Raw genomic sequence first — 24440 nt, forward strand, 5'->3', positions numbered from 1 at the left:
ACGCAGGGCGGGTGGGGGGGGGGGAAGCGCAGCCCAACACTCCTCCCGCTGCCCAGCAAAGGGCCCCCCCCTGGGATCCAGGATGGTCCCCCAGGCCACCCGCGCACCCATCAACCGGCCTTCAGGGGTGGCAAGAAGGGACGCACCACCAACCCCGCCCACCCACCCGGCCCGCAAGCCACAGCTGCATCACATTTTGGGTCATGTAGGCAAAGGTGTAGGTTTGCATAAGGACAGTGGGGACAAAATACTACCAACTTTTCAGGATACCAAATTGTGCCCACCAACTTTTAAGCAACCTTATTTGCGTTATATAATGAGTTCAGTTACATAGAGCGGAAAACACAGACAAGGCTGAAAAAGCAGTTTCTGCTCTTGCACCCCTCTTTAAAATAAACTGCTGTATCTTAAGCCAAAATAACTGTTGTGTTTGATAGAACAATATGTCTATGCTGCCATAGCAGATTCATGGCGCAGTAAGCCCCCGAACTACTTTTACTTTGTCCGTTTTACCCTGGAAACTCCCGCTTACAGACGTCGCGCAACCGGTTTTGTTTCAACCCAGCCATAAAAAGAAGGTAAGTAATTATATTTATTACTCAGAATGCCTGTCATTTTTAGCTTGGAATCATTAATATTCTGTGTCTACTATGTCTAATATTTCGTTTTAAAAAAAAGGCCTTTAAAAATTATTCACTCGCATATTTCAAACAGTTAAACAAATTACATCACAATGAAAACAATTGGTGTCTGCAAATAAGTCACGGATATCTACCTCATAACTATCGCTTAATTGTTTTTTTTTTTTTTTGTTGCTGTCACATTTTCCACGATATGTTAGATGATAAATAAATGATCCAAACAAAGAAAAATAAAATTAAAAAAACATTTAAAAGGGTAAAAATATGAAAAAGATAATCTCAACCACTCCTTGATGTGTGTGATTTCTGCATCGCGACCCTTTTTATATTGCCGTTTCACCCATTAAATCCCCCCAAAATCTGGCTGTGACCATTCACAGCTGTGTCTTGACACTTGGTGATACATGCTACATGGAGTTTATGGATCGAAAAGAGGCAAGTGCGCGATAATATCTCATTAAAATCATGGCGTCTTTAATTAGGCTCAAGCGTATGACGTGGCACTCGCGAGGTTTCCGCCGCTATTGCCATTTTGGAAGCGGGAAACATAAACAGTGAGGCATTTCAACACAGGTCGCTCTTTAAAAATGGTTGGAAATTATTGTGCGGTAAAGAATTGCAAAAACCGATCGAATAGAAAGGAGAATGTACAGCTCGACGGAACACCATTGAGTTTCTTCCGGATCCCTACATGGAGGAAAGGCGAGGGAAAGGTCATATCTGAACTTACCAAACGTCGAAGAATGGCATGGGTGGCCTCGATCAGAAGGAAGGGCATAACGTTTGATTCTCCAGTTAGACACAGAGTTTGCTCTATGCATTTCCACTCCAGTAAGTTAATTTCGTTTGTTTACGCAAATTTCAGTAACTTTATGCCCTAAGTCGGCCTGTTGTTAGCTATAGCTACAGCTAAACAACTAGCATGCATACATGTGCATTGTCTTCATAAGACATAATTCCTGTCATTGCTAAATGAAAAAGCTGTAATATTTTGACGTGAGAGAGTGGCAAAGAATTTGTACACAGGCTACATTTTCTGCAACAAAAAATTTGTACATCCGTGGTCACAGACTAATGTAAACACACATTGCCTACCTTTGCTAGAAAGATGGTGTTGCCGTTTGCTATGGTCATAATGTGCAGATCCTGCACCCATCCGCAGCAAAACTGTTTGTAGCTTTGTAGCGATTTGTAGTTTCGGAATTACTGATGAGTGTAGTAACTTACACCAAACACTAAATAAAGCATGATGTCCATTTCGCGTAGTGGTGGAAGCTTGTCGACATCTTTATTCCATTTGTGTTCGGCTTGCTCGTAAGGGTCAACATTGTTCACATCCTTAAAATTGCTCACATATCTGTCCTTCGCCGTGGTAACAAGTTTGTCTCTGTATCGAACTGGCAAGTTTTCCTTACTTTTTTCCATCTTTGGCACTCGTAGTTGAATTGTATTTGCCGTTGAGTTTAAATGTCCCGTGATGCAGACGTGCTTCCGAAATGTTGTCGCAAATCTTGCATGATCCCGTGCTGCTGTGACGTAAACGCTCGAGCCTAATTATGTACTCGTGTGCTCTCACCTCCAGTTAGGGTTTTGCGGCTTCAAAAACATTTAAAAAAAAAAAAATTTAAATCTCCCCCCAGAAAATTGAGATTTGAAGCTTTCCAATGATGTATCACACATACATATAGGACAATTTTGAAATTTGGCCAAATTGGGGGTCTCAGAGTGGAACTTCAAGTCACCTGAGTGTTTTCCGCCATAGGTAATTTCATAGGAGGAGTTTGAATTTTGAGGCAGGGGGGGCACAACATGTTGATGACCCCGAAATGCAGTGTCAGCAATAAAATTAACTTACAAGAATATTTATAATACTAAATTGAAAATGAGCGTTTTTTTGTTTCCAATCATTCTTGAGGGGAATTCTAAATCAGGCTGCTTAGGACAGCTATACTCTTTGCCAAGATCGTCATCCATTGGATATGGTACGCCCGCCGGTGTCGTGTCAATGTAGTTACCCCCGTCAAAAATTGTATCCCCTGGGCGGAGTCACTGCGCTGCACTGATTAGCTTGATTTGCGTGTTTTGGTGAGGTAGTTATCAACGAGGTTTTAAAACATGGCCCATCCATCAAAAAACAAAAAAAACTTTTTTTCTGTCGTATAACGTAACATATGTACTGAACACAAAAAAAGGCAATGTTTTACTGTTTTACTCGTATGATGACCTATAACTGTAATTACAACTGTATTACTGTAATTCAAGTCCTGTATTGAGTTTTTCCAGTTTAATCAACGTCGATGTCCTAAATATATAACTGTGGTTCTTTTCTGGCATCAATTAATTGTTTAAGTCGACATAACACAACGAATGCGTGTGTGTGCATTCCGCGGCCAGGGGATACAATTTTTGACGGGGGTAACTACATTGGCAAGACACCGGTGGTGGCTCTGTTGTACAATGAACGACTTTACTGAGGCAAATTGAAACTCCGCTCACCATTTTGGTGGTGCTCTCCGGTGTTTCATGGTCCATATTTTTAATCCTTAGTTCTTGCTCAGTAGTTGTTGTCGCTTTTGAAAGCTTAGGTTTGAAAAAATTATGTATATCCATCTTGCCTCTTCGATCCTCGGGTGGTTTTGGCTAAGCAAAGCAAATGACCGCCTAAGGTGCTAGTCACATGATCAGTTCGAAAAATAATTTTGACTCATTTGATTCATTTTTGTTGTTTGTTTTAATGCTTTCTAACTTATATAGACAACATTTTACGGGAAAATTTTTAAATGATAAAATAAGATAAAATAATTTTAAAATCATATATAGGAAAGAGAATTACATGCAATGACAATTTTCGGCCACCAGGGGAGACCCGGCCCCCCTGACACCCCCTTAAACTCAGCGTATGGGTAATTTAGATTATCGTCCCATATATTGTACAGATAGAATTGACCCTACCATTATTAAGTGAATTATTTTACATATTATGTAATCATCATATCATATAATTATCTTACATTTATCCCTTTTTAGTTGCTGAGTGTGCCGGTCGGTCCAACCCCCCCCCCCCCCCCCCCAAACGCACATTTGATTGGTCCCCCCCTTCCCACCCCCTGCCACACTAACGCACACTCACACAACCTCGACAGACTCAAACCGCTCAAACCGCCTCCTCCACCCCTTTTATAGAGGAAGGATATTATAAGTTTTTTTCCGGCCAGCAGCAGCCACTGTAAGTAATGTAAAAAGACGTCAATGTTGTGGAGGTGGGGGAAACACCACTACTTTTTTCTACTGAAAGTCCAATTTGCATCAGGGTTAGAATAACATTAAACTGTGTGAACATGCTAACCTGCAAAACTATTGCGGTAAGGCCACCTTCCGCAAGGAACAAAGAAGTTAAGCTAGCTGTCCCTCATTTGGATGATTTACGGTTACGGGTAATGCAACGTTGTGGCTTCAGAGTGCAAGTTGCTTTATTAAAAAAGGGAGATATAGAATGGGTCAATTTCAGGGTGACACTGACATGAAAAAATAGCTGTGAAATGAAATGACACATAAGAATTTCATGAGAGAACTTTGATTCAAGTCTGGGGGCAGTCTAATATGCCTCAGATGTAGACCGGTCCTTGAATATATCAGATTTTTTTTTCATTAATTTTTTTCCTAAATAACTTTTATATTATTACAGTACTTTAGTTTTAGTCTAGGGCGGCTCTAATGTCTACTTTCTTTGTTATTTGCGAATATGCAGTAGAATTTAGGTTGGTTTGACCAAAATGCTGCTTTCTAAATGTGTGGAGTCTCAAAGTGGGCTGATCTAATTACCAAACTCGTACTCGCTGACATTTGTTGGCAAATGTGCGTCACTTAAACATTGCTTTGAAGCTTTTGGTGACAGACGTTGATTTCGTTTCCACCCATTTGTACGTCATTTGTTTAGTTGTGCATTTTTATCTTTAAGACCTTTTCTTGAACTTTTGTATCTTGATGCTCTAAGGTCTACAAGTGGAAGCTGTATTTTTTTAAATAGGTATTTAGTGTAATTTTTTGAATATCGTTTTCCTCTACTATCTTGGTAAAAATGTGTCTAACTACATTTTTTTTGGGGGGGGGTGCTTCTTAATTCCAGAAGGCTGGCATTTTGTATAAAAATCATTTTGTGAAATATCCGTATGTCTCCTTTGTTTTCCACAAAACTAAAAAAAAATTATGATAGTCTCCAGAAGTTATTCCATGAAATTCTATGGGTTTAACACAACATATAGGAGATGAAATGTGATTGGATTAAAAACAAAAAGCACACAAAAATGGCTGGCATCTGTGCATACAATTTCATATACATATTAAATTCAAGTCATTACCTTTTATGGCGATGAGGCCTTGAATACCACTTCAATCAAAGAATTGGAATGAGCCGACCAGGTTCATCAAACTCTATAAACACTTGGCCACCACAATCCAGTCATCCGCTGCGGTAACCTCTCATATAGTAAACAAAACACCCTGACTATCGTAAAGATCGCTCTAGATAAGGCGCTCAACTCATCTTTTTTTTTTTTTTTAAATCTAGGACTTTCGCAACAACTGAGGCTGTAAAGTGCTTTACAAAACAAAATAACTGACTGCCTAAATTCTCCAATCCAATATCCTCTTTGTTGTTCAAAGAACTTCAAAGATGTACAGGATCACTGTGTGCCACTGATATGCACATCTATATATGGAAGAATTTCGTTCCTCCGGCTGTGTGGAGAGGCTCCAAATAGACTTACAAATATAAGAGAGCTGACTGTGATTTGTGATGTCATAATTTTTGTGGTATAAATTAATCCCTTACTTCTCTCTCCCCTCCCCCAAAGTTACTAGAACATCTTTCTGCACTGAGATCAGTCATATCAGAATAATTTCCCCTTATTTGCATATAAACAAAGTGAGCAAAAATTCCAGTGCAGGTTATCCATTATGAAAGGCAAAAAAAGGGGGGAAGAATATGTAGATAATGAACCTTGTCAGATATTGTGTGAGTAACATGACACATGCATGGAGGTAACCTGTTATTTTCATGATTTAGTGAATGAATTGCGGTAAATTGTTCGTGTATTTCAGGTTGTGGATGATCTCATTCGAGTGACATTTGTCAAGTTATAATTGCGTGCTGAGTTGACTGCTGGAAACAGTATCAAGTCTTGTGTGTGTCTCTCATGTCAATAAAGGTTCAAGTTTTTTTTTTTTTTTTTTTTTTTCAAATGGGACTGTGGTCATAGATATAACATTTATAGAGAACTAGATGCGAAATGTGCATTTTTCAAATGGGACTGTGGTCATAGATATCACATAGAGAACTAGATGCGAAATGTGCACTTTGAACCAATCAGGAAGAGAAGAGATCAGTGATCACATGTCGGCCAATTTCTGTCAGTAACATTCAATAAACATTACATTATTAATTTTGTTCATTAAAAAAGATAAAAGTCATCAAAATGACTGAATACTTAAAAATACTCACTAAGAGATTGTGATTTTTTTTTTTAACATCCAGCCTTAATCATAGCCACGTTAATACGTTTTTTTTTGTTGGTTTGTTTTTTTAAAACTTACTGTTTGAAAATTCGTCGATTTCACCAAATTACGAGTGTTTTAGTGGAGAAAATCACTGACCTTACATTCACTACAGTAAAGCTCGCCAGAGTAGTCCGCTGCTTTAAGATGGCTGCCGGTTACTAACACCACAGACTCAAACCTGTTACATCTAGTTTTATAAATGTGATATCTATGACTATGGCAGCAATGGCGGCCCCCATGTCGTGGAGGAGGCTGGTGTACTCTGTGTACTCGCCGGCCTTGGCCGGGGTTATCACGCGAATTTCCGACCGGCTCCTTCGCGCACGGGACCGGCGAGGCGGGTAAGGGACGACTATTACGGTAATATCTGAAGTTTCGTGTTGTAACTTGGCATCCCGTTGACATCTTCTAGCGGATGCTAATGTGTCAACAGGGTGAGCGTGACGTTTAAAGGCAGCTCTGAATTTTAACGTCCTTCGAAGTGAGAAAAGGTATTCCCATGGATATTTTACAAGACGAGACTTCTGGTGTTTGTAAATAAGTGAACTCTCATCGCCAAACTATTAAGTTGTGTTTCTTGAAAGGTCTCGTGATTCTCTTTTTGTTCTTTTTTTAAATTTTATTATTTTTTGTAATGCTCTAATTACGGATAATCGATAAACACCGACTTTCCTTAACTACACTTCTCCCCTTTGTCTATTACTGGCGTTGGCAGATTTCATTGCTCATCCCAGACAATTTAAATAGCAATTTTGCGCAAAATACATATACCTGTATATATTTTTAAATTCTGGATAAGAAAGGATGAAAGAAATCAGATACATATTTTAAATTTTTAAAGAAACTTAATCAAAATAGGGAATTTAAAGTGCCTGTGACCACATAAAATAATCTTAAATAGCATTATTATGTGAATCATATTTTGATACGATTTGACAATATACAACAATTTGGCAAAGCGCATATGACGAGAAATCAGTTTTTTAATCTGCCGTTTAGCCCCGCCTGACATTATGGCGCTCTAGCGTCCCCAGCTAGAGGATGACGTCAATTCAGCCCGTTGAGGGGTAATTATTCAGAACTAAGGGCGTAGGTTTGCATAGGGACGGTAGGGACATAACACTACCAACTTTTAAGAAACCTTGTTTGCATATAATAATGAGTCCAGTTATATAGGTAATTTTGTGTAATTGTGTCTTCCCAAATGCTATAAGGATAGAATTGAACCTACCATTATTACGTAAATTATTTTCATTATGTTAAGACTTACATTTGCTTCTTTTCACTTGCTGAATTTGCCGGTCCATGTTTGCCTCTCAAATGCACGTTTGATTGGCTGATGACTTGCATTTATTTTAAATTGTTTAAGATATTTTTATTTGCAGCCTATGCAGGCATTTTTTTCAGAAAATCATATTTTAATCATAGTCGAGGTAAAAAGTATGTATATAAGTATGGTAATAAAATTTATGTTCAAATATTGCAATTTAAATTTGCTAATAAAATCCAGACATTTATTCTGGAAGTTTTCAGAATGTTTCTTTAGTAGTTTTTGAAAACAAAGGTTTGAGTTATTATAAGTTAAGTCAATACAAATTTATTATCATTGATCATTTAGCCTATTAATTAATTAGGGTTATATTTGTGAGAAATGCAGCCCTAACCACCGTTCACCCAATCTGTTTGGTCCTATTAATGTCCCATCCCCAGCAAAAAGTGTACATAGAGGTTATGCTGTTATACCGTCCCTACCATTGTTGAGACCAAACCTACGCCCTTGTTCAGAACGAGGGAAATGCGACGAAGAGAGCATCAAAATGTCTTTGTTTAATCTTTCTGCTCCAATATTTTTACAGGATATTTTTTAATCTAAGTATTTTTCCCCAATTGCTCAATAAATGGGTTGGTCATGACAAATAACAGTCTTGTGCTAAATGGAATATTTAATATTAAGAATGCATTTATTCAGTATGACAGGGCAAAATTACTCCATAATGGTCAAAACTGTTGACTTTTTGCACCTCCCGAACGATATTTTATGCCACCGGAGTTAGTCCGGCTTTTGTGATTTCCCTGCCCCGCCAGGAGGCGTGATAGCTAACCGACATGCTAACCTGAACCGAGCGGCGTTTTCAAGTCTTATTTTCGCCTTTCGAAGTGAAAAATCACACAAAACTACCCCGGATCATCTCACATGGCGACGGGGTTGTTGATCATCTTCACCGATCGGCAACCCCCTGGCGGCGAGCAAGTTACGGCTCGTCGTTCCCCTGCTGCGGGCAGGAGTGCCGGGGAAGCAGCTGGAGAATGACCGCCGGACAAACCGGCCGACATCAGAGGCACGCGTAGTTGCCCGAGCCCGACCCGAGTATAGTGGTCTATTGCCTGGCACACAAAGCGCGCAGCGGGGGCTGCAAGTATGGACGATATGGAGAACCGCACGAGCATAAGCCGAGTATAGCGCTTTCTCGGAGGGCATGAAGAGAGGACAGAGGGGGGTGTGCGACAAACCGCCGGTCGTCTGCGGTCGTCCTCGTAAGTCCAATGGTTCCACAGTTGTCGGACTTGTTTTGGCCAATCTCCGCGGTGAACGGGAACTTTTTGAAACCTAAAAAGGCTCACACGCCTCTCCCTGGTGCAGCAACAAAAACCTGCTGCATATTTGGCTGGCGTGATGCGTAAAATAACGAATTCATCCGCTAAATCAGCTGAATCCGCAGTCCATCTGCATGCGATAAAGCAACGCTGGATTGTGAGATGCTGACCCTGGTGACGGCATATTCTCATTCCTCCTCATTCCAGGAAGTCACTCATTTTCATAGCGCGGGATTCAAAAAATTGAATATATAAATCAATCCTTCCACACACATCCAAGCGGTCCATTTCATTCAGGAGCATAAATACTGTGTGAAATATGAAACAAACATGCTTTTTGCTGTCATAGGCACTTTAAAGAATTATTTTAAACCTAGCAGACCTTTTACTCTCGAAAAGATTCCTTAATTCTCTTTTAAAAAAAAAAAAACTTTTTTTTTTTTTTTTAAATGTAAGCCTTTTTTCTACTATGTTTTTTCTTCTATAAAACCCAACTTAATTCTTACTGAAATGTTATATTAATGGGCTAGGCCAGTCAAATTAGATGGCCATTTACAGTAAAAGTTCAAGAGAGGAGGGAGTTGTGACTTAAGTATGTTCATTTTAATCCTGTATAGGCCTTTTTGAAAATATAATATGACAATTTATTGACAATTATTTACCTCTACGTCACGGAGACCCCTGGGGTCCAGGCACCTCTAGTTTGAGAATCACTATAGGTTAGCTACATTGACCTGTTGATATTGGATAACCCGAGGAGATCTGTCTGATATGTGAAATGGCAACTGTAACTTTGGCTTGGAAAAGTGCCATGTGGGTGACAGGAAATGCCAATTGCAAGCCACATGTAAATATTTGCATGATTTAAAAACAATGGTTGCGCAATTTCCAGGCTACGGGTTATGAAAGGATGCAATTTGCCAGGTAGCAGATGTCTCATCTCTTGCCAGTTGGGCACCAGAAGTAGTCTCTTGTATAAGACAGTTAGTTAGCACCCATTGTCTTTGTAGCACTACTTTAATTTCTTTGGACAATCAACTGCCAATCAACTGTATTAAATAGTATGACACAGATTTAACTTTCGCCAGTTAACATGTGCATTAGCAATGCTGAAATTCACAGATTAGCAATAAGTGTTATGATAGCTATAGACAGTCATTATGAATGACAGTTACTTTTTTAATGATCCTAGCATGATAAGTTGTGGAATGATTATTGTGACCGCCTAATTGGGTGTTATTAAATCCAATTTCCGCTGCCACAGCTCGTCTGTGCTGCTTTTGGCACCCCTGCTAGCCAAAGCTGTGCCTTCACCAGATAATGTCACCGATGCGCCAAACGCACCGCGCAGTCTCCACGCCCACTTCAGATGGATGGCGGAACACGTGCCGGCTTTTCGTGTCAACGGCGCACAAATTCACGTGATCGCCTCACCTGACCAGTTCTACCAGACGCTGAAGGTCAGTTAAAAAGCAAATACTTCACATGTTTTTATTTTTTTGGCTCTCCTCACCTTCACCTTTGAGGATGAGGAAGTACTATTTTCCCAGCAAGCTTAATTACGGTTCAATTAATTAAATTTATGAGGGGCCACACCCTGTGAATTAGGGATGTGAGGCCGATCGATCGGGTCCAATCCCGTCATTTTCAAAGTATCTGAATCGGCAAAAAAATATCGGACATGCCTTTTTTTGAAATAGACAGTATATTTTTAAAATAAATAGTTTTCTAATTGTATTTAACGTTACAGACATAATATGTTACACTCATCCAGAGTCTTTAGTTTTGGCTTAAGGTAGGGTTATCAAATTTATCCCGATAATGGCGGTAATTAATTTTTAAAAAATTGTATCACGTTAAAATATTTAACGCAATTAATGCATGCGCTGCACGACCCACTCACGCATTGTCGCGCTCAATCTGTAATGGCGCCGTTTCGCCTATATAGAGAGCTAAAAGGCAGCGTAAAATGAGTAGAGTGAATTTTGGAAGCCTTTGGAGCCTTTTTTTGGTTGGCTAAAGTCTTACAAACAAATTTTCTTAACACCCTGTTATTTCCCAACGCAGAGAAGATATATCAATTGGTAGCACTACGCACAGTCATGGTTCCACTTCCCATCATGCATTTGAGCATGGCTACAGTATCATTTACTGAAAGCTCAACAAATACACTAGATGGCAATATTTAGTCACAATATACAAAGTCACATTTGTCCTTTAAGAATTACAAGTCTTTCTATCCGTGGATCCCTCTCACAGAAAGAATGTTAATAATGTAAATGCCATATTGAGGATTTATTGTCATAATAAACAAATACAGTACTTATGTACTGTATGTTGAATGTATATATTCGTCCGAGTTTTATTCATTTTTTTCTTAATGCATTGCCAAAATGTATATGATCAGAATTGATTGGAATTGAATCGGGAGCAAAAAAAAAAAAAGCAATCGGATCGAGAAATATCGGGATCGGCAGATACTCAAACTAAAATGATCGGGATTGGATCGGGAGCAAAAAACATGATCGGAACAACCCTACTGTGAATGATTGGTGACCAGTCAAGGGTGAATTGTCCTTTCTGCAAAGTTAACTGAGAAACGAGTGAAAAGGTTAAGCCCAGCCAAAGTGATGGTGTGTTACAATCGTTCATAATCGCCTACCCTTAATGTTCTCGTTTTCGAGCGTCAGGTCTGCTTTTCTTTCTCGGCTTTTTTCCCTCCAGACACCAGCCAAAACACTTTGTCAAAGTCAGAACACAGAAACATTTAAATGATTGCTGTTAATTTAACTTCTCTTGTTTGGTTTATAATATTTTCTTCTGTTTTGTCTGATTCTTTTAATTTTTGTGAGAAAATAAAACAGAATAAATTAAACGCAGACACATAGAAATGAATGTGCTTGAGTTGTTCTATCGCTGACATCAGAATGCTAAATGCAGTTTTTTTATCTAAATGTGGATGGGTAAAATATGTATGTCTGAAGACAATCAGAAAACTAGCTAACGCTATTTTGGGGCATTTTTTTCCTCCAGACCTAGTCTTTAATCCTAGAAATCTATATATGGCGGAAAACACAGACAAGGCTGAAAAAGCAGTTTCTGCTCCTGCACCTCTCTTTAAAATAAACTGCTGTATTTTAAGTAGGGCTGTCAAACGATTAAAATTTTTAATCAAGTTAATTACAGCTTAAAAATTAATTAATCGTAATTAATCGCAATTCAAACCATCTATAAAATATACCATATTTTTCTGTAAATTATATGTATATTCTGTAAAATAAATTGTTGAAATGGAAAGATAAGACACAAGATGGATATATATATTCAACATACAGTACATAAGGACTGTAGTGGGCATTTCACTCTACTGTCATTTAAATCTGTCTATGCTGTCCTCACTCCGAAGCGTCTACTTTTTCACTAGACAGCTAGTGAACGACGCCTTAATAATCAGACTTCTTCCTTTTTCATCTGATTTATTAATAAAATGGCCTCAAACCATTGTCCTCTTTAGACCGTAGTGAAACTACAAAAAAAAAAGTACACAAGCATTGCATTAGCAACAACGTTAGCTTAGCACGCTATACAGGTTCACTAAACATAAACAAAAAGCATCTCATACAAAAAATATAACATTTCGCTTACTAACATAATATGTACATTCTTTACAACAACCATACTTACGGACAAATCTTGTCCAAGGATCATACAAGCACAACATTACAACGTAGGCGTCAGCCCGAGACGTCATGCAGCCATATTGAACTGGCAAGAAAGCAATAAACCATGTCGCAAAGTGACCACAAGAGTTCGCTGTTAGACAGCACCAAAAACCTTGATGAAAACTTACCAAAAGGCAGAATACTGTCTGACATGGGACAGTGCGGGACATGTGCGTTAATTGCGTCAAATATTTTAACGTGATTAATTGAAAAAATTAATTACCGCGCGTTAACGCGATAATTTTGACAGCCCTAATTTTAAGCCAAAAGAACTGTTGTGTTTGATAGAACAATATTTTCTCTATGCTGCCATAGCAGATTCCTGGCGCATTAAGCCTCCTAACTATTTTTAATTTGTCTGTTTTACCCTGGAGACCCCCGTTTACAGACGTCGTGCAACCGCTTTTCTTTCAACCCAGCCATAAAAAGGAGGTAATTATATTTATAACTCGAAATGTCAGTCATTTATAGCTTAGAATCATTAATTGATGTCTAATATTTAGTTAGAAAAAAAAAGACTAAAAAAAATTATTCACTCGAATATTTTGAGTTGCCACAGCAACTGTTTAACAAGTTAAACAATGACTGATGCATGTAGCGCTTTGAAGCTTCGGGTCAAGATCAAACATTAAACGTCTGTCAATCATCGTTAACTTTAATAGGCAACTCCAGTGCACTGCCTGATGGACAAACAGCAGAGAGTAGGAGGGAGGGAGGGAGGGCGAGTGAGTGGGACTCCGCGATCGGCTTGGGTCAGCTCATCTGTGTTTTTTTTTTTTTTTTTAAATTGAAAAAAAATCTGTGATGGACTGAGGCGCAAAGTTTGAAGCGCGAAGTAGCGAGGGATCACCGTGTACACATTATCTTGCAAGCAACTTGCAAAGGAATAAAACTCTTATGAAGCGGTCTTGCTGGAACCTTTTAAAAGAAAATGCTTTGTTGAACTTGGAACCTTTTAAAAGAAAATAAATGTCAAATGCAACTTATTATATGTAGGAATATGTAGGAACCTTTTTAACTCATTTGCTACCATTGACGGTGGTAGATGTCCCATTCATTTTAGCTGTGAGGCACTGCTAAAATTACCACAATTGAAATAAATTGGACATCAATAGCCATCAATGCTAGCCAATGTGTTAAGAGAATACATTTAAGTCTTTTTTTTTTTTTTTTTTAAAGAAAAAAACGGAACTCATAAATCTAGAAAACACATTTATATTAAACATTACTGGAACCTTTTCAAGAAATAATGCTATGTCCACACATAGCAGGGCTTTTTCAAAACAAGTATTTTGCCCCATCTGTCAGGACAAAAAAACTCAACGTCTACACCACTGCGTTTGTCAGAAAAATATCAACCACACCTAACCACATAAGTGCTTTTTTTTTTTTTTTTTTTAACATGGATGTTTTGGTGGTTTTAGTTAAAGCAGGCACTTTTTTTTTTTTTTACATCTGTGTGATTTTGACAAAGATCAGATCACATTTGATGGCGATTTTATGCAGAAATGTGAGAAATTCAAAAGGGTTCAGATACATTTTCATACTACTGTACGTGTGGACATTGCCTAATTCTGGTCCTTAAAAGAATAAATCTCAAATGCTACTTGTAAAGGTCCCAGCTGGTTGAGAGCCTGTGACACAGCTGTTGTCATTTGTGGGAATCACGCTCACATCCCGTATTTCAAAATCACTTTCAATCTTTCTTTCCGATCAGGCACGTGTCAGGACCGCAAAGAGACGAGTGGTGTTGGCGTCCTTGTACCTGGGAACGGGTCAGCTGGAACAAGACCTGGTGAGAGAGATGTTCTGTTACTGTGTGTGTGTTCTTCTCGAGAACGGCCATCTTTAGTTTGGGCAGGCGAGAGCGATACCAAAACACAGGCCCAGACCAAAAAAAAACACTCAGAGATGCCAGAAAAATTGAGTCACGGTTCACTTTGGCACAACACGCACCAAAGGAAAACGTTTTCTTCGCCAAACTAAAGCAGTGACTGCAAAGTGTTGAGGTTTTACGGGTATAAGGACACCAATGCTGGCCTGTGCTAGCGTGCTGTTTTCATGCCTGGAAGCCCAGCATAACAGCATGAAAACCACAGTCTGGACTGATGCTCACATTCAGCTTTTTTTCCCTGAATATTTATTAAAAAAAACATCAAGAAGTCCACCACACAGAGAAGTTGAGTCACACGGCAAAAAGCATCCGAGTGAGCTGGTGTCGCTGCCAAAATCTTGAAGGATGAGTCACTCGCGCTCTTTAGACATACCAGGCCTTCTCATTGTTGTTTTGATTGTAATGAGTCGCAAAAATTAGAATATAGGAGCAGACTGACCTGCATTTAGATAATTACATGTGTGGTGTGCTTTTAACACTGAGAGGTGTTGCCAGGGAATTTTGACTGTTAAATTTCTCATTGGCTTTGGGCCACGAACGTTGCTTCTAACCGGGGTCACATAAATGTCACAAAAGGTACTGTAGGAAAACAACGACTATCACATCTCAATTAACTCATAAAATGTCTCTTTTGATTTGAAATTAGGGCCTATTCACAAAGCTATTGTGTTGAATGAATAGTAATTCTGCGACCAGTGGAAAAATACAATTACTGTAATTTTTTCTTAAAAGTGGCTCTGTAGTATAAATCACACCAGTCAAAAATGCATTTTGAACTAGAGAATAGAATTTCTCCACCATGGGTCACTTATTAATTTTGGGGCATTTCAAGGTGACTTCCTGTTTAACTCACTGGCTGCCATTGACGGCGCTCGACGTCCAATCCATTTTGATTAGGAGGGGCCTTCAAACAACAACAAATTTGAACAGGGCCCGGGTGCGATGAGCATAAACAGGACCCTCCGAGTGGATCGTGTTTTTTTTTTTTTTTTTAAACAATGGTATTTTTTTCTGAGCACACTTTTCTATATGGACTATGCTTTTAATGACGCTGTACAATAATCCATTACATAACCACATTAAGCCAAAGAAATACAAGTATATAAAATTCCGACGATAGAAAAAAAAATTAATAGATGAAGCATTATTCGTCCAAAGAGCATGACTGCCCTCTGGTGGAGAAAATAGTTCCGAGTTTGAATAGTGAAGCGTTCCTTCATAATTACTATTTTGAAATTAAAAGGATCACATCTCCGGTTTTTCGTGTTCAATCGGTGCCAAATAAAAAAAAATTCCCGCTTTCGAGTAATAATGAGGGCAGCGCTCTATAGCAAATACTTCATTTTTACAGTGCATAAAGACACCACATGATTGAACAGGCTGGCATGAAGCTAGAATGGAAAGCTTGCATCTAATTGATATAATGGAGTCAAGTGATTATTGTTGTGAAGTCTCATTGGTGAAATCGGTGAAACTACCCTGGTAATACAGCAGGCACGTGTCTACTCTTGGTATCGCTGGCAAAAAAATAAATAAATCTAATATGTAGAATAAAGAGGGAAAATGTAACGACTCTTGTGTAGCGGAGTAAGAGTAGCGTTTTTTCTTCACAAATCTACTCAGGTAAAAAGCATAGCTTAGTAAACTACTCTTAGGAGTACACTTTTCTCATAAAGTTACTCAAGTAAATGTAATTGAGTACATGTAACCCATTACTACCCACCTCTGCTAGCGGACAATTCTTTGCGGGCCCCTCGAGACTATCGTCTGGTGTGTGTGTGTGTTGAGGGGGCTGACAGAGATAAGCCCCTCTCAGACTTATATCCCAGTAAATTCCTGTGTAAGATGACGCAGGATTTACGCATGTCATGGCTTTCAGACATGGGGAGATGTCCTGGGAATAACTTTGGTTGTATGTCTGAAAAGGGGCTTCCGATTTATCCCATGTTGGCGAATCGACACCCTCTGTCCGGGGGGGGGACTGGCGTGATTTTATAACCCGGACATGTGTCATTTTTGGTCAGCATCGGCAACAAAATAAACCACACATTTCCAAAGATGGACTGTAGACTGTCTCTTCCTTGGCTCTACAAACCAGTAGCAATTTCATTATGAGCGCCGCGCATCATCTTAGCTTTCTGTTTGACCCTCCCTCGCTCAACCACGCCCATTTTATGGCTGCAAACCGGGCCCCTTAGAGGCCTGGACTGGGTGTCATCACAACCCCAGCACTCCCCCGTAAGTTTTGTCCCTGAGTCCTCCCAGTTTAAATGAATTAGATTAGGCCTGAACGATATTGGAAAAAACTATTGCTGCGATTTTTTTGGGGTTTGCGATATATTGCAATATTATATTGCGATATTAAAAAAATGTATATATTTTTTTTTCCAAGAAATTTTCACAAGATGACTTAAATAGCTGTTTGGAAAGACTTTAGATGACTCACCATCACAACAGTGTACAGTCATCCCTTGTTTTTCGCGGTTAATGGGGACCAGAACCCGCCGCGATAAGTGAAAAACCGCGAAGTAGCGCACATCCCCCATTTTTTTTTTTTTTTTTGGTGTGTTTTTTGTGCCCAATGTATTTATTCAGATTTAGCATTGGAAAGAGATACATATAAGACATGTTTTTTTCTCACTTTTCCCCCCAAAGTGATTTAAAAAATGTATATAAATAAATGTTTTTTTAAGCACTTCAAATGTCATAATTATGATAAGTTTTACACATAACTGTCCAACCAAATCATTTTTGAACAGGAATAAAGTACTGTAGCAGATAAATGCTCGGCTTTATTAAATGCTTCTGTTTATCTACTTTAGCTGTGACCGTTGAAGTGACATGTAGAAATTTCAAACTCCTCATGATCACTTCTGGCATTTAAATGTCTCCAACGTCCCCACAGTACACACATTCATTCCAGCGCGGCTTCCTTACAACTGTTTAACAAGTTAAACGATGATTGACAGATGCCCGTGTGAAGTCTGCTTCTTTGGCCAAATCAAAGCCATCGTTGTGCTGCAGTACCTGAGAGGATCAAAAGGCTGGGAGAGGGAGGGTAGGAGGCTGTGCGCAGACCAGAAAGTGAGGAGTATGTGGATCAAAAAAAAAGAAATACTATCACACGTGCTTGCGATGGGACTATTGCGCACACGCACATGGCGATGGCGATGTTTAAACGATATATCGTTCAGGCTTAAATTAGATGTCTTATGTTGTCAATGCAGTTACTGGGTTATTTTCGGGGTTTTTTTTATTGTCAATTTTAGGGTATTTCCTGTTGATTTGAGATCTCTTTCTGCACATTTTGCGGCATGTCAAGGTTCATATCCTGTACATTGATGGTGACATTTTAGTGCCATATCAGTACCCAGCAAAACAATTTTCTTTCCCATTGGAAACAAATGCCAATGGGGGGCCAATGGAAATAAATGGGGATGTTTGTCAAATCTTGGTGGAACCATGTCTTTGGGAAAAACTTTTGCGCCCCTTCACTTCTTGTAAATGATGTGAAACGGACAAAAAAAGTTCGAGATACATTTTGATATATGATATTGTGAATAGTTTTGGACTTTTTTTTTTTTTTTTGGTCGAAAAACTGTGTTTTTGCCGCAACCGTAAACATTAAAAGACGAAATTGAAAGATTTCATGTAAATTTTTTGAACGTTTCGAAGTTGGAACGGTGTGCATTTCACTGATAAAGGCGACGTGGGGGAATACAAATATTATCTGTGGGGAGGAAACTAGGAAAAAGACCTTTAAGATGGTAACTGTGAGAGGGAACCCACAGCGCGAGGGGTGCTGGAAGTCACTCACAGCATGGGGTGCTGAGGATCTTTTTTAGTTTTTCCCCATCTGAAAAGTAGCCGTTTCGGTCCAAATTTGTCATGTTTGCACATTTCTCCATACAAGGCGTGCACAATGGCAGTACACACGAATGCGGGATAGTTTACATACTACTACTAGGCTACTATAAAGACAGCGTTCTATTTCACCTACAGTGTGTGTTGGAGTGTTTGTATTGAAAATAAAAGCGCCCATGGATTGTAATGCAAGTCCGCACAGTTAGAAAGCGCAAAGACACACAAACATTTAAAAACTAAAAGGTCCAATAAGCCTCAGTTAACAACCCCTTTTCACAACACTAAAATAAATTGCACACTTATATCCAACAGCGCTCTGCACGGCAGCAGCTTAACAGTAACAAACAATAATATGGCTACAATGCAAGCACGTCTTATTTTACATCCTTCCCCAAAGTGTTTCCACAAAGTTGGGAGCATGCAAAAATGTGTTGCTAAGCCATTAAAATTGAGGGGAATTAATATACACGTCACTGCTAGAAAGAGGAAGTGACTGCATTTGGGCACCAGATGCGCAAGTTGAGTCATCCCTATTAAACACTCTTCTCTTGGCTGCTTGGTTTAAATAAAAAAAAGAAAAAAAAGAAATACTGCCATGTCTAATACCAGCATGGCCCATTTCTGCATGTTAACTTGCCGTGCTTTTAAGAGTCACAGTGCTAGGAACCAGTTATTAGTGTCAGCTAGCAATTATCCGTTAGTAATTGGGTTTTTTGCACTTGGATGATTTCCAGAGGGCTAAGCGCGAATAAAGTGAACATTTGAAGGCCAATGAGGGCAAAGTCGAGGGCGTCCACTTATATGGTGGAACGGCACAAACAATGCAGGGCGCGTCGCTACATTAAGTGTTGTCAGCGTGAGATATGCAGACATGAAATGTACAAAAAGCATAAAGAAAGGCTACAAAACTAACAATTATCAAGCAAAGAAAAATGTTTTAAAGAGGTTGATTGAGTTAACAAAAAAAGTTGTCTTGATCATCTTTCTTCTTGACATGGAGGTCTTTAGATCCTTAACTCCTTGACGCCAAAATAGATTGGATGTCTATATCCCTTTCAGGGAAAAGTATTGACTACGATGGACAGCTATTCAAAAGTTGTTTTCTCCTAGGGGTTTCAAACTAATTTTATAGGGTCACTGAAAATAAAGAGTTTGGGATACATAACGGTTTTCCAAATAAGAAACTAATAAGATTTACTTGTTAGTATAAACCTCACCAACAGTTATCATTAGCTTAAACTGTGAGGCCTCACACGGGCCACCCTTTTATTTGAATTTATGTCCGTATTTTTTCTGTTTTAATTTTTGTGTCTGAGTCATCAGATTTTGTTCTGATAAGATACTTATTTGAACAAAAGTTACATGTACTGTAACTTCTTTTTTTCGGGAATGTTGCGGAGTATAAAACGTGTATATTTTTGTCTTTTTTTTTGGCAATTCCATTGTATTTCTGGATTATTTTGTTACTTTTTAACCCTCAAAATTTATATGAAGGGTGTCCACAAAAGATGTATATACCCTTTTGCAGATAACAACTTCACATATTCACGCTTGAACTGCATTTTCATACCTTCAGTAGCATTTGAGAATGAACTTTCTTCAAAGTTTAGTCTGGCTGCTGCCATCCTTGATTCAATGGGTTTAATCTACAAAACATCCATAGATAATTTGGTTACCAACTGCTAAAGAGTGTATACATTTTTTGGGAAACTATATATATATATATATATTAGTGGAAAACACAGACAAGGCTGAAAAAGCAGTTTCTGCTCTTGCACCCCTCTTTAAAATAAACTGCTTTATTTTAAGCCAAAAGAACTGTTGTGTTTGATAGAACAACATGTCTATATGCTGCCATAGCAGATTCATAGTGCATTAAGCCCATGAACTATTTTTAATTTGTCCGTTTTACCCTGAAGACACCCGTTTACAGACGTCACGCTACCACTTTTTTTGCAACACAGCCATTAAAAGAAGGTAATTCATTACATTTATTATTCAAAATACCTGTCATTTTTAGGTTAGAATCATTAATTGATGTCTAATGTTTAGTTAAAAAAAAAAATTTTTTTTTAAATTATTCACTCGCATATTTTAAACTTTAAACTTAAACAGAATACGTTACAATGAAAAAAATGGTGTCTGTAATTAAGGCACAGATATCTACCTCATAACTATTGCTTTGTATTTTTTTTTTGTTACTGTCACATTTTCCCTGATATTTCAGATGATAAATAATCGATCAAAACAAAGAAAAATTGGAAAAAAAAAAGTTTAAAGGGTAAATTTTGAAAAAGAAAATCTCAACCCCTCCTTGATATCTGCGATTTCTGCATCGCGACCCTTGTTATATTACCATGTTTCACCCATAAAATCCCCCCAAAAAATCCGGCTGTGGCCATTCACAACTGTGTATTGACACTCGGTGATACATGCTACATGGAGTTTTTAGATCGAAACAAGGTAAGTATGCGATAATATCTCGTTAAAATCATGGCGTCTTTAATTTTGCTCTCTCATCCTCTCACCTACAGTTAGGGTTTCTCTGTTTACAATTTTTTTTTAAAATGCCCTCCTGTTCAAAAATTTTCCTACCCCAGAAAATTGAGATTTTAGTCTTTCCAATGATATATCACACATGCATATAGAACTATTTTGAAATTTGGCCAAATTGGTGGTCTCAGAGCGGAACTGCAAGTCACCTGAGTGTTTTCTGCCTTACATATATATAAAAAAAGCTTGATCACCTAATTCAGACCTCTGAAAAATGGCGCTATCGGCTATATGTAAACTATTTATTAGTTTGTTTTAATTGTTTTGTTCCATTCCTACACTGGCGACGTAACACAAATTTCCGCGTAATTCAGAATGAACCCTTTACGTACACCTAAATACCCCCCAAATCCAAAGACGTATTATATATCATTGTACAGTCCTCGCCAAGACGTTGGAGCTAAATCCTAGCTAGACAGCAAGCTAAGCTCCAAAATGACAATGACATGACCGTGTGGTTTAGCTGACTTTATTCAGCTGCTCATGACATCACCACTTGCAGAATGAAACCATAATAAAAATAAAATCTGTTTCATCTTCACTAACAGGAATTCAAATTTGCGTTTATAACAAGCTGCTGATACATGCTAACAGTTTGTGTGGATTGTTATTGCTGTATCAGTTAACGTCCACACATCATCAAAAACAATTAAATAATCTTATAAATATTAAATATTCGACCACGATTGAAAACGCACAATAAACGGTACAAAAGGTGTTCTATACAGGTGTTGCCTCCATGGATGCTTCACAAGCAGCAAATGTGATAGCACTTTCTCACTCGGCTGCGGACTTCTTCGTTGGAGCAAATGCGCTACATTTTCCGTGTGTACATGCGCTACCTGCTCTACGTTTCATGCTCCAAGATAAACGCATGCATCACAAAACAACAGTCAACATTATAAAAAAAAATATATGAACAGTATTTTTCAGACTATAAGTCGCAGTTTTTTTTTCATAGTTTAGCAGAGGGTGCGTTTTATACTCTGGAACGACTTATGTGTAATTATTTAGGGTCGGTTCGGGCCGACTTCTCTCTCGCTAACTTTTTAAAAAAATATTCATATATTTATACTTAAACGCTGTATTGATGTTAAATAAATTAAATAATTTGGATAAAACAGAGTTGGCACTGTGCATGCCTGCGCACGTGAATGCAGTGGCCCCGCTCTCTTTTCAATCTTCCCCTCCGCGAGCATCCTGGTATTTCCTTTTCGATATGGAGCAGCTATAGGAGTGGAAAACAAACTAAAGACGGGAACAGAAAAGCAAATAACTGCGGTAGGAGTGGGATATGGAAAGGATTCAAATTGATTGTTGAAAATGCTATATGGAAACCTGTGTTGGCTTCGCTGAATGTAAACGAATGTGGTGCTTTGGTCTCATACGAGAAATATATTTAACAAAATTTTCCAGCGTTATTTCGTTGTGTAAATGCATTTAAAATGATCATAAAAATATGTAGACTATTTAAACATCTAGAAAACTTGCGTTTTTAGTTTTTCTGCCAACTCGAGGAGATTAAAATAAATGTCAAATCCACTATCTGCCTGTTAGAACAGACACGCAAATACAAAAAATATGCATGTTTATTGAATATCCATCTTACAGTCTTGTTTAACTGGGGTAATTTGTTACAAAAGACAGGCTTGTTATCATTATGCATCTATGCACCGACATCGTCACAAACGTGATCGCACAAAACGCAACCACTCATCGCATCCCCGCATTTCCTCCTCCTCCTGAGTCCTCACAAATAAAACATAAAATTTCGGGGGTTTTTTCAGGCTCGTGCCTACATATAAAACATAACATTTCATTTTTTTCCAGACTCGGGCAAGCAAATCAAGTTAATTGATAGGTTTGGATTGATTGTCAGCTCGGGCTGGATCTTTTAGGCCCGATCTAACTTCTAGCGTCATGTAATGTTAGCATACCTTACACCTATTCAGCCTGTTGTTCTCTATTGTATTTTTTGGTGCACCTTATACTCAGGTGCGACATATAGTCCGAAAAATACGGTATACCGGTATATTAAAAAACGAGACTCCGGTGTCGTGAAGTCGAAATCATCTAAGTCGGGTACGGTGTTACCCAAGGAGTCCCTGTAATATACTCATGGCCTTTTAAATGATTTGTAATTTATTACTATTTAAATATTATATTGTTTTCAAAACGTATTTTTCCAATTAATTATTTCGTTTTATTCAAAATTATTGTTTAATTTCCGATAGCAAAATATGTGCGGGCAACGCTAATTCTACTATGTGATGTCAATAGCGGGCTTCAAAATATTGTACCGAGGGCTGCAATTGGCCTCCGGTGTTAAGTCCTTATATCAGCATAAAACAATAGGTATTACAGGCAGATCATTTTTCTCCACTATTACGTATTAGAATTTTTTCTTCTTCATTTATTTAACACGACTCTTTCCACATGTTTCGTCTTATCCTTAAAAAGGGTGAAATTTTTCAAAGTGAGGGCCTTCTGTAGTCGCTAACTAATAAAGATGGTGATCTCACATGTTGACTGATTTTTTTCCCCTGTTGTGTTGCAGGTGGATTGCTTGCAGGAAGCTCTGGAAAGCTCAGAAAAAAACAACCATGTGGCTGATCTTAAAGTCTCAGTGTTACTGGACTACACGCGAGGCTCTCGAGGTCAGCGACCTTTATTGTGAACACATTTAATACAAGAGAGGATGTGGGGGACTTTTATCCACTCAAGCTGTTCCTTTCTTCAGGGCAAGTGAACTCAAGGACCATGCTGCTTCCTCTATTGCAGCGCTTCACCTCACAAATGCGCGTGTCGCTGTACCACACGCCCGACCTGAGAGGCCTGCTGAGGCTGCTCGTGCCGCAACGCTTCAATGAGACCATCGGCGTGCAGCACATCAAAGTCTACTTATTTGACGACAGCTTCATTATCAGCGGGTAGGTGTCGCGCGCTAAAAAACTTTGCATCCGGTTCTCCCGATCAATTCTTGGAAATGTTTGACCTGAGGCGAAATGTGTGGTTTTCCCGTCAGGTCGTGTTTGTGGTTTTAGTCAGCTGGAGGCTTGTGAGAAAAGTAAACAAGAAGCAGTATAGCGTATTTTTTCAGACTATAAGTCGTACTTTTTTCATAGTTTGGCTGGGCCTGCATTTTTTCGCACACTGACAATAAAGACTAATAGATTTAGTAGTTATTTGGAATGAGCGCGTTTGGTAAACAATCTATGGTGTGTTGTTTAGGCTGGTTGTCTGAATAATTGGTAATCTATTACACGAAGAAACACCTCTTTAGCCTATTTGCCATTTTATTGTTATGCCAAGACTATATTGTTTTTGGTCTCTGATAAAATTCCTACCAAAACTGCTACTTATACTGCAGTATGATTTCTCCTGAGGAAAAAAAAAAAACAACAACTGCGTGCTGTCATTTTTCCAGGGCAAATCTGAGCGACTCCTACTTCACCAATCGGCAGGATCGCTACGTACTGCTGGAAGACTGCGCCGAGCTGGCAGACTTCTTTTCTGAGCTGGTGGAGGCGGTCGGGGACGTCTCGCTACAGCTCGGACCTGATGACTCTGTGGCCATGCGGGACGGTATGGTGCATCCGTACAAAGGTAAGCGCT

General features: G+C 38.8%; 2 protein-coding genes across 18 annotated transcripts in view; one reads left to right on the forward strand and one right to left on the reverse strand.

The window, feature by feature from the left end:
• The first annotated feature begins 6373 nt into the window (after positions 1–6373).
• LOC130909324 (CDP-diacylglycerol--glycerol-3-phosphate 3-phosphatidyltransferase, mitochondrial) overlaps positions 6374–24440 on the forward strand; it is a 28119-nt gene continuing 10052 nt past the window's right edge. The window contains exons 1-7 of one of the 4 annotated variants that reach the window (XM_057825634.1): positions 6405–6538; positions 6610–6688; positions 10057–10252; positions 14232–14309; positions 23383–23482; positions 23566–23755; positions 24253–24431. In XM_057825634.1, coding sequence (XP_057681617.1) covers positions 10166–10252; positions 14232–14309; positions 23383–23482; positions 23566–23755; positions 24253–24431 — 634 coding nt within the window. In that variant the 5' untranslated portion in view covers positions 6405–6538; positions 6610–6688; positions 10057–10165. Of the gene's footprint in view, positions 6558–6609; positions 6689–10056; positions 10253–14231; positions 14310–23382; positions 23483–23565; positions 23756–24252; positions 24432–24440 lie in introns of all 4 variants that reach the window. The other 3 variants (XM_057825635.1, XM_057825633.1, XM_057825632.1) reach the window with 3 other exon arrangements.
• The window catches only part of LOC130909325 (cytohesin-1-like), a 45350-nt gene continuing 34568 nt past the window's right edge, over positions 13659–24440 (reverse strand). For 13 of the 14 annotated variants that reach the window (XM_057825647.1, XM_057825646.1, XM_057825645.1 and 10 more), the window contains one exon: positions 13659–14306. The gene's annotated coding sequence lies outside the window, so the exon portion shown is untranslated. Of the gene's footprint in view, positions 14307–19842; positions 19919–24440 lie in introns of all 14 variants that reach the window. The other variant, XM_057825636.1, reaches the window with a different exon arrangement.

Source organism: Corythoichthys intestinalis, chromosome 21 (genome assembly GCF_030265065.1).
Source record: "Corythoichthys intestinalis isolate RoL2023-P3 chromosome 21, ASM3026506v1, whole genome shotgun sequence".
NCBI classification, from domain to species: domain Eukaryota; kingdom Metazoa; phylum Chordata; class Actinopteri; order Syngnathiformes; family Syngnathidae; genus Corythoichthys; species Corythoichthys intestinalis.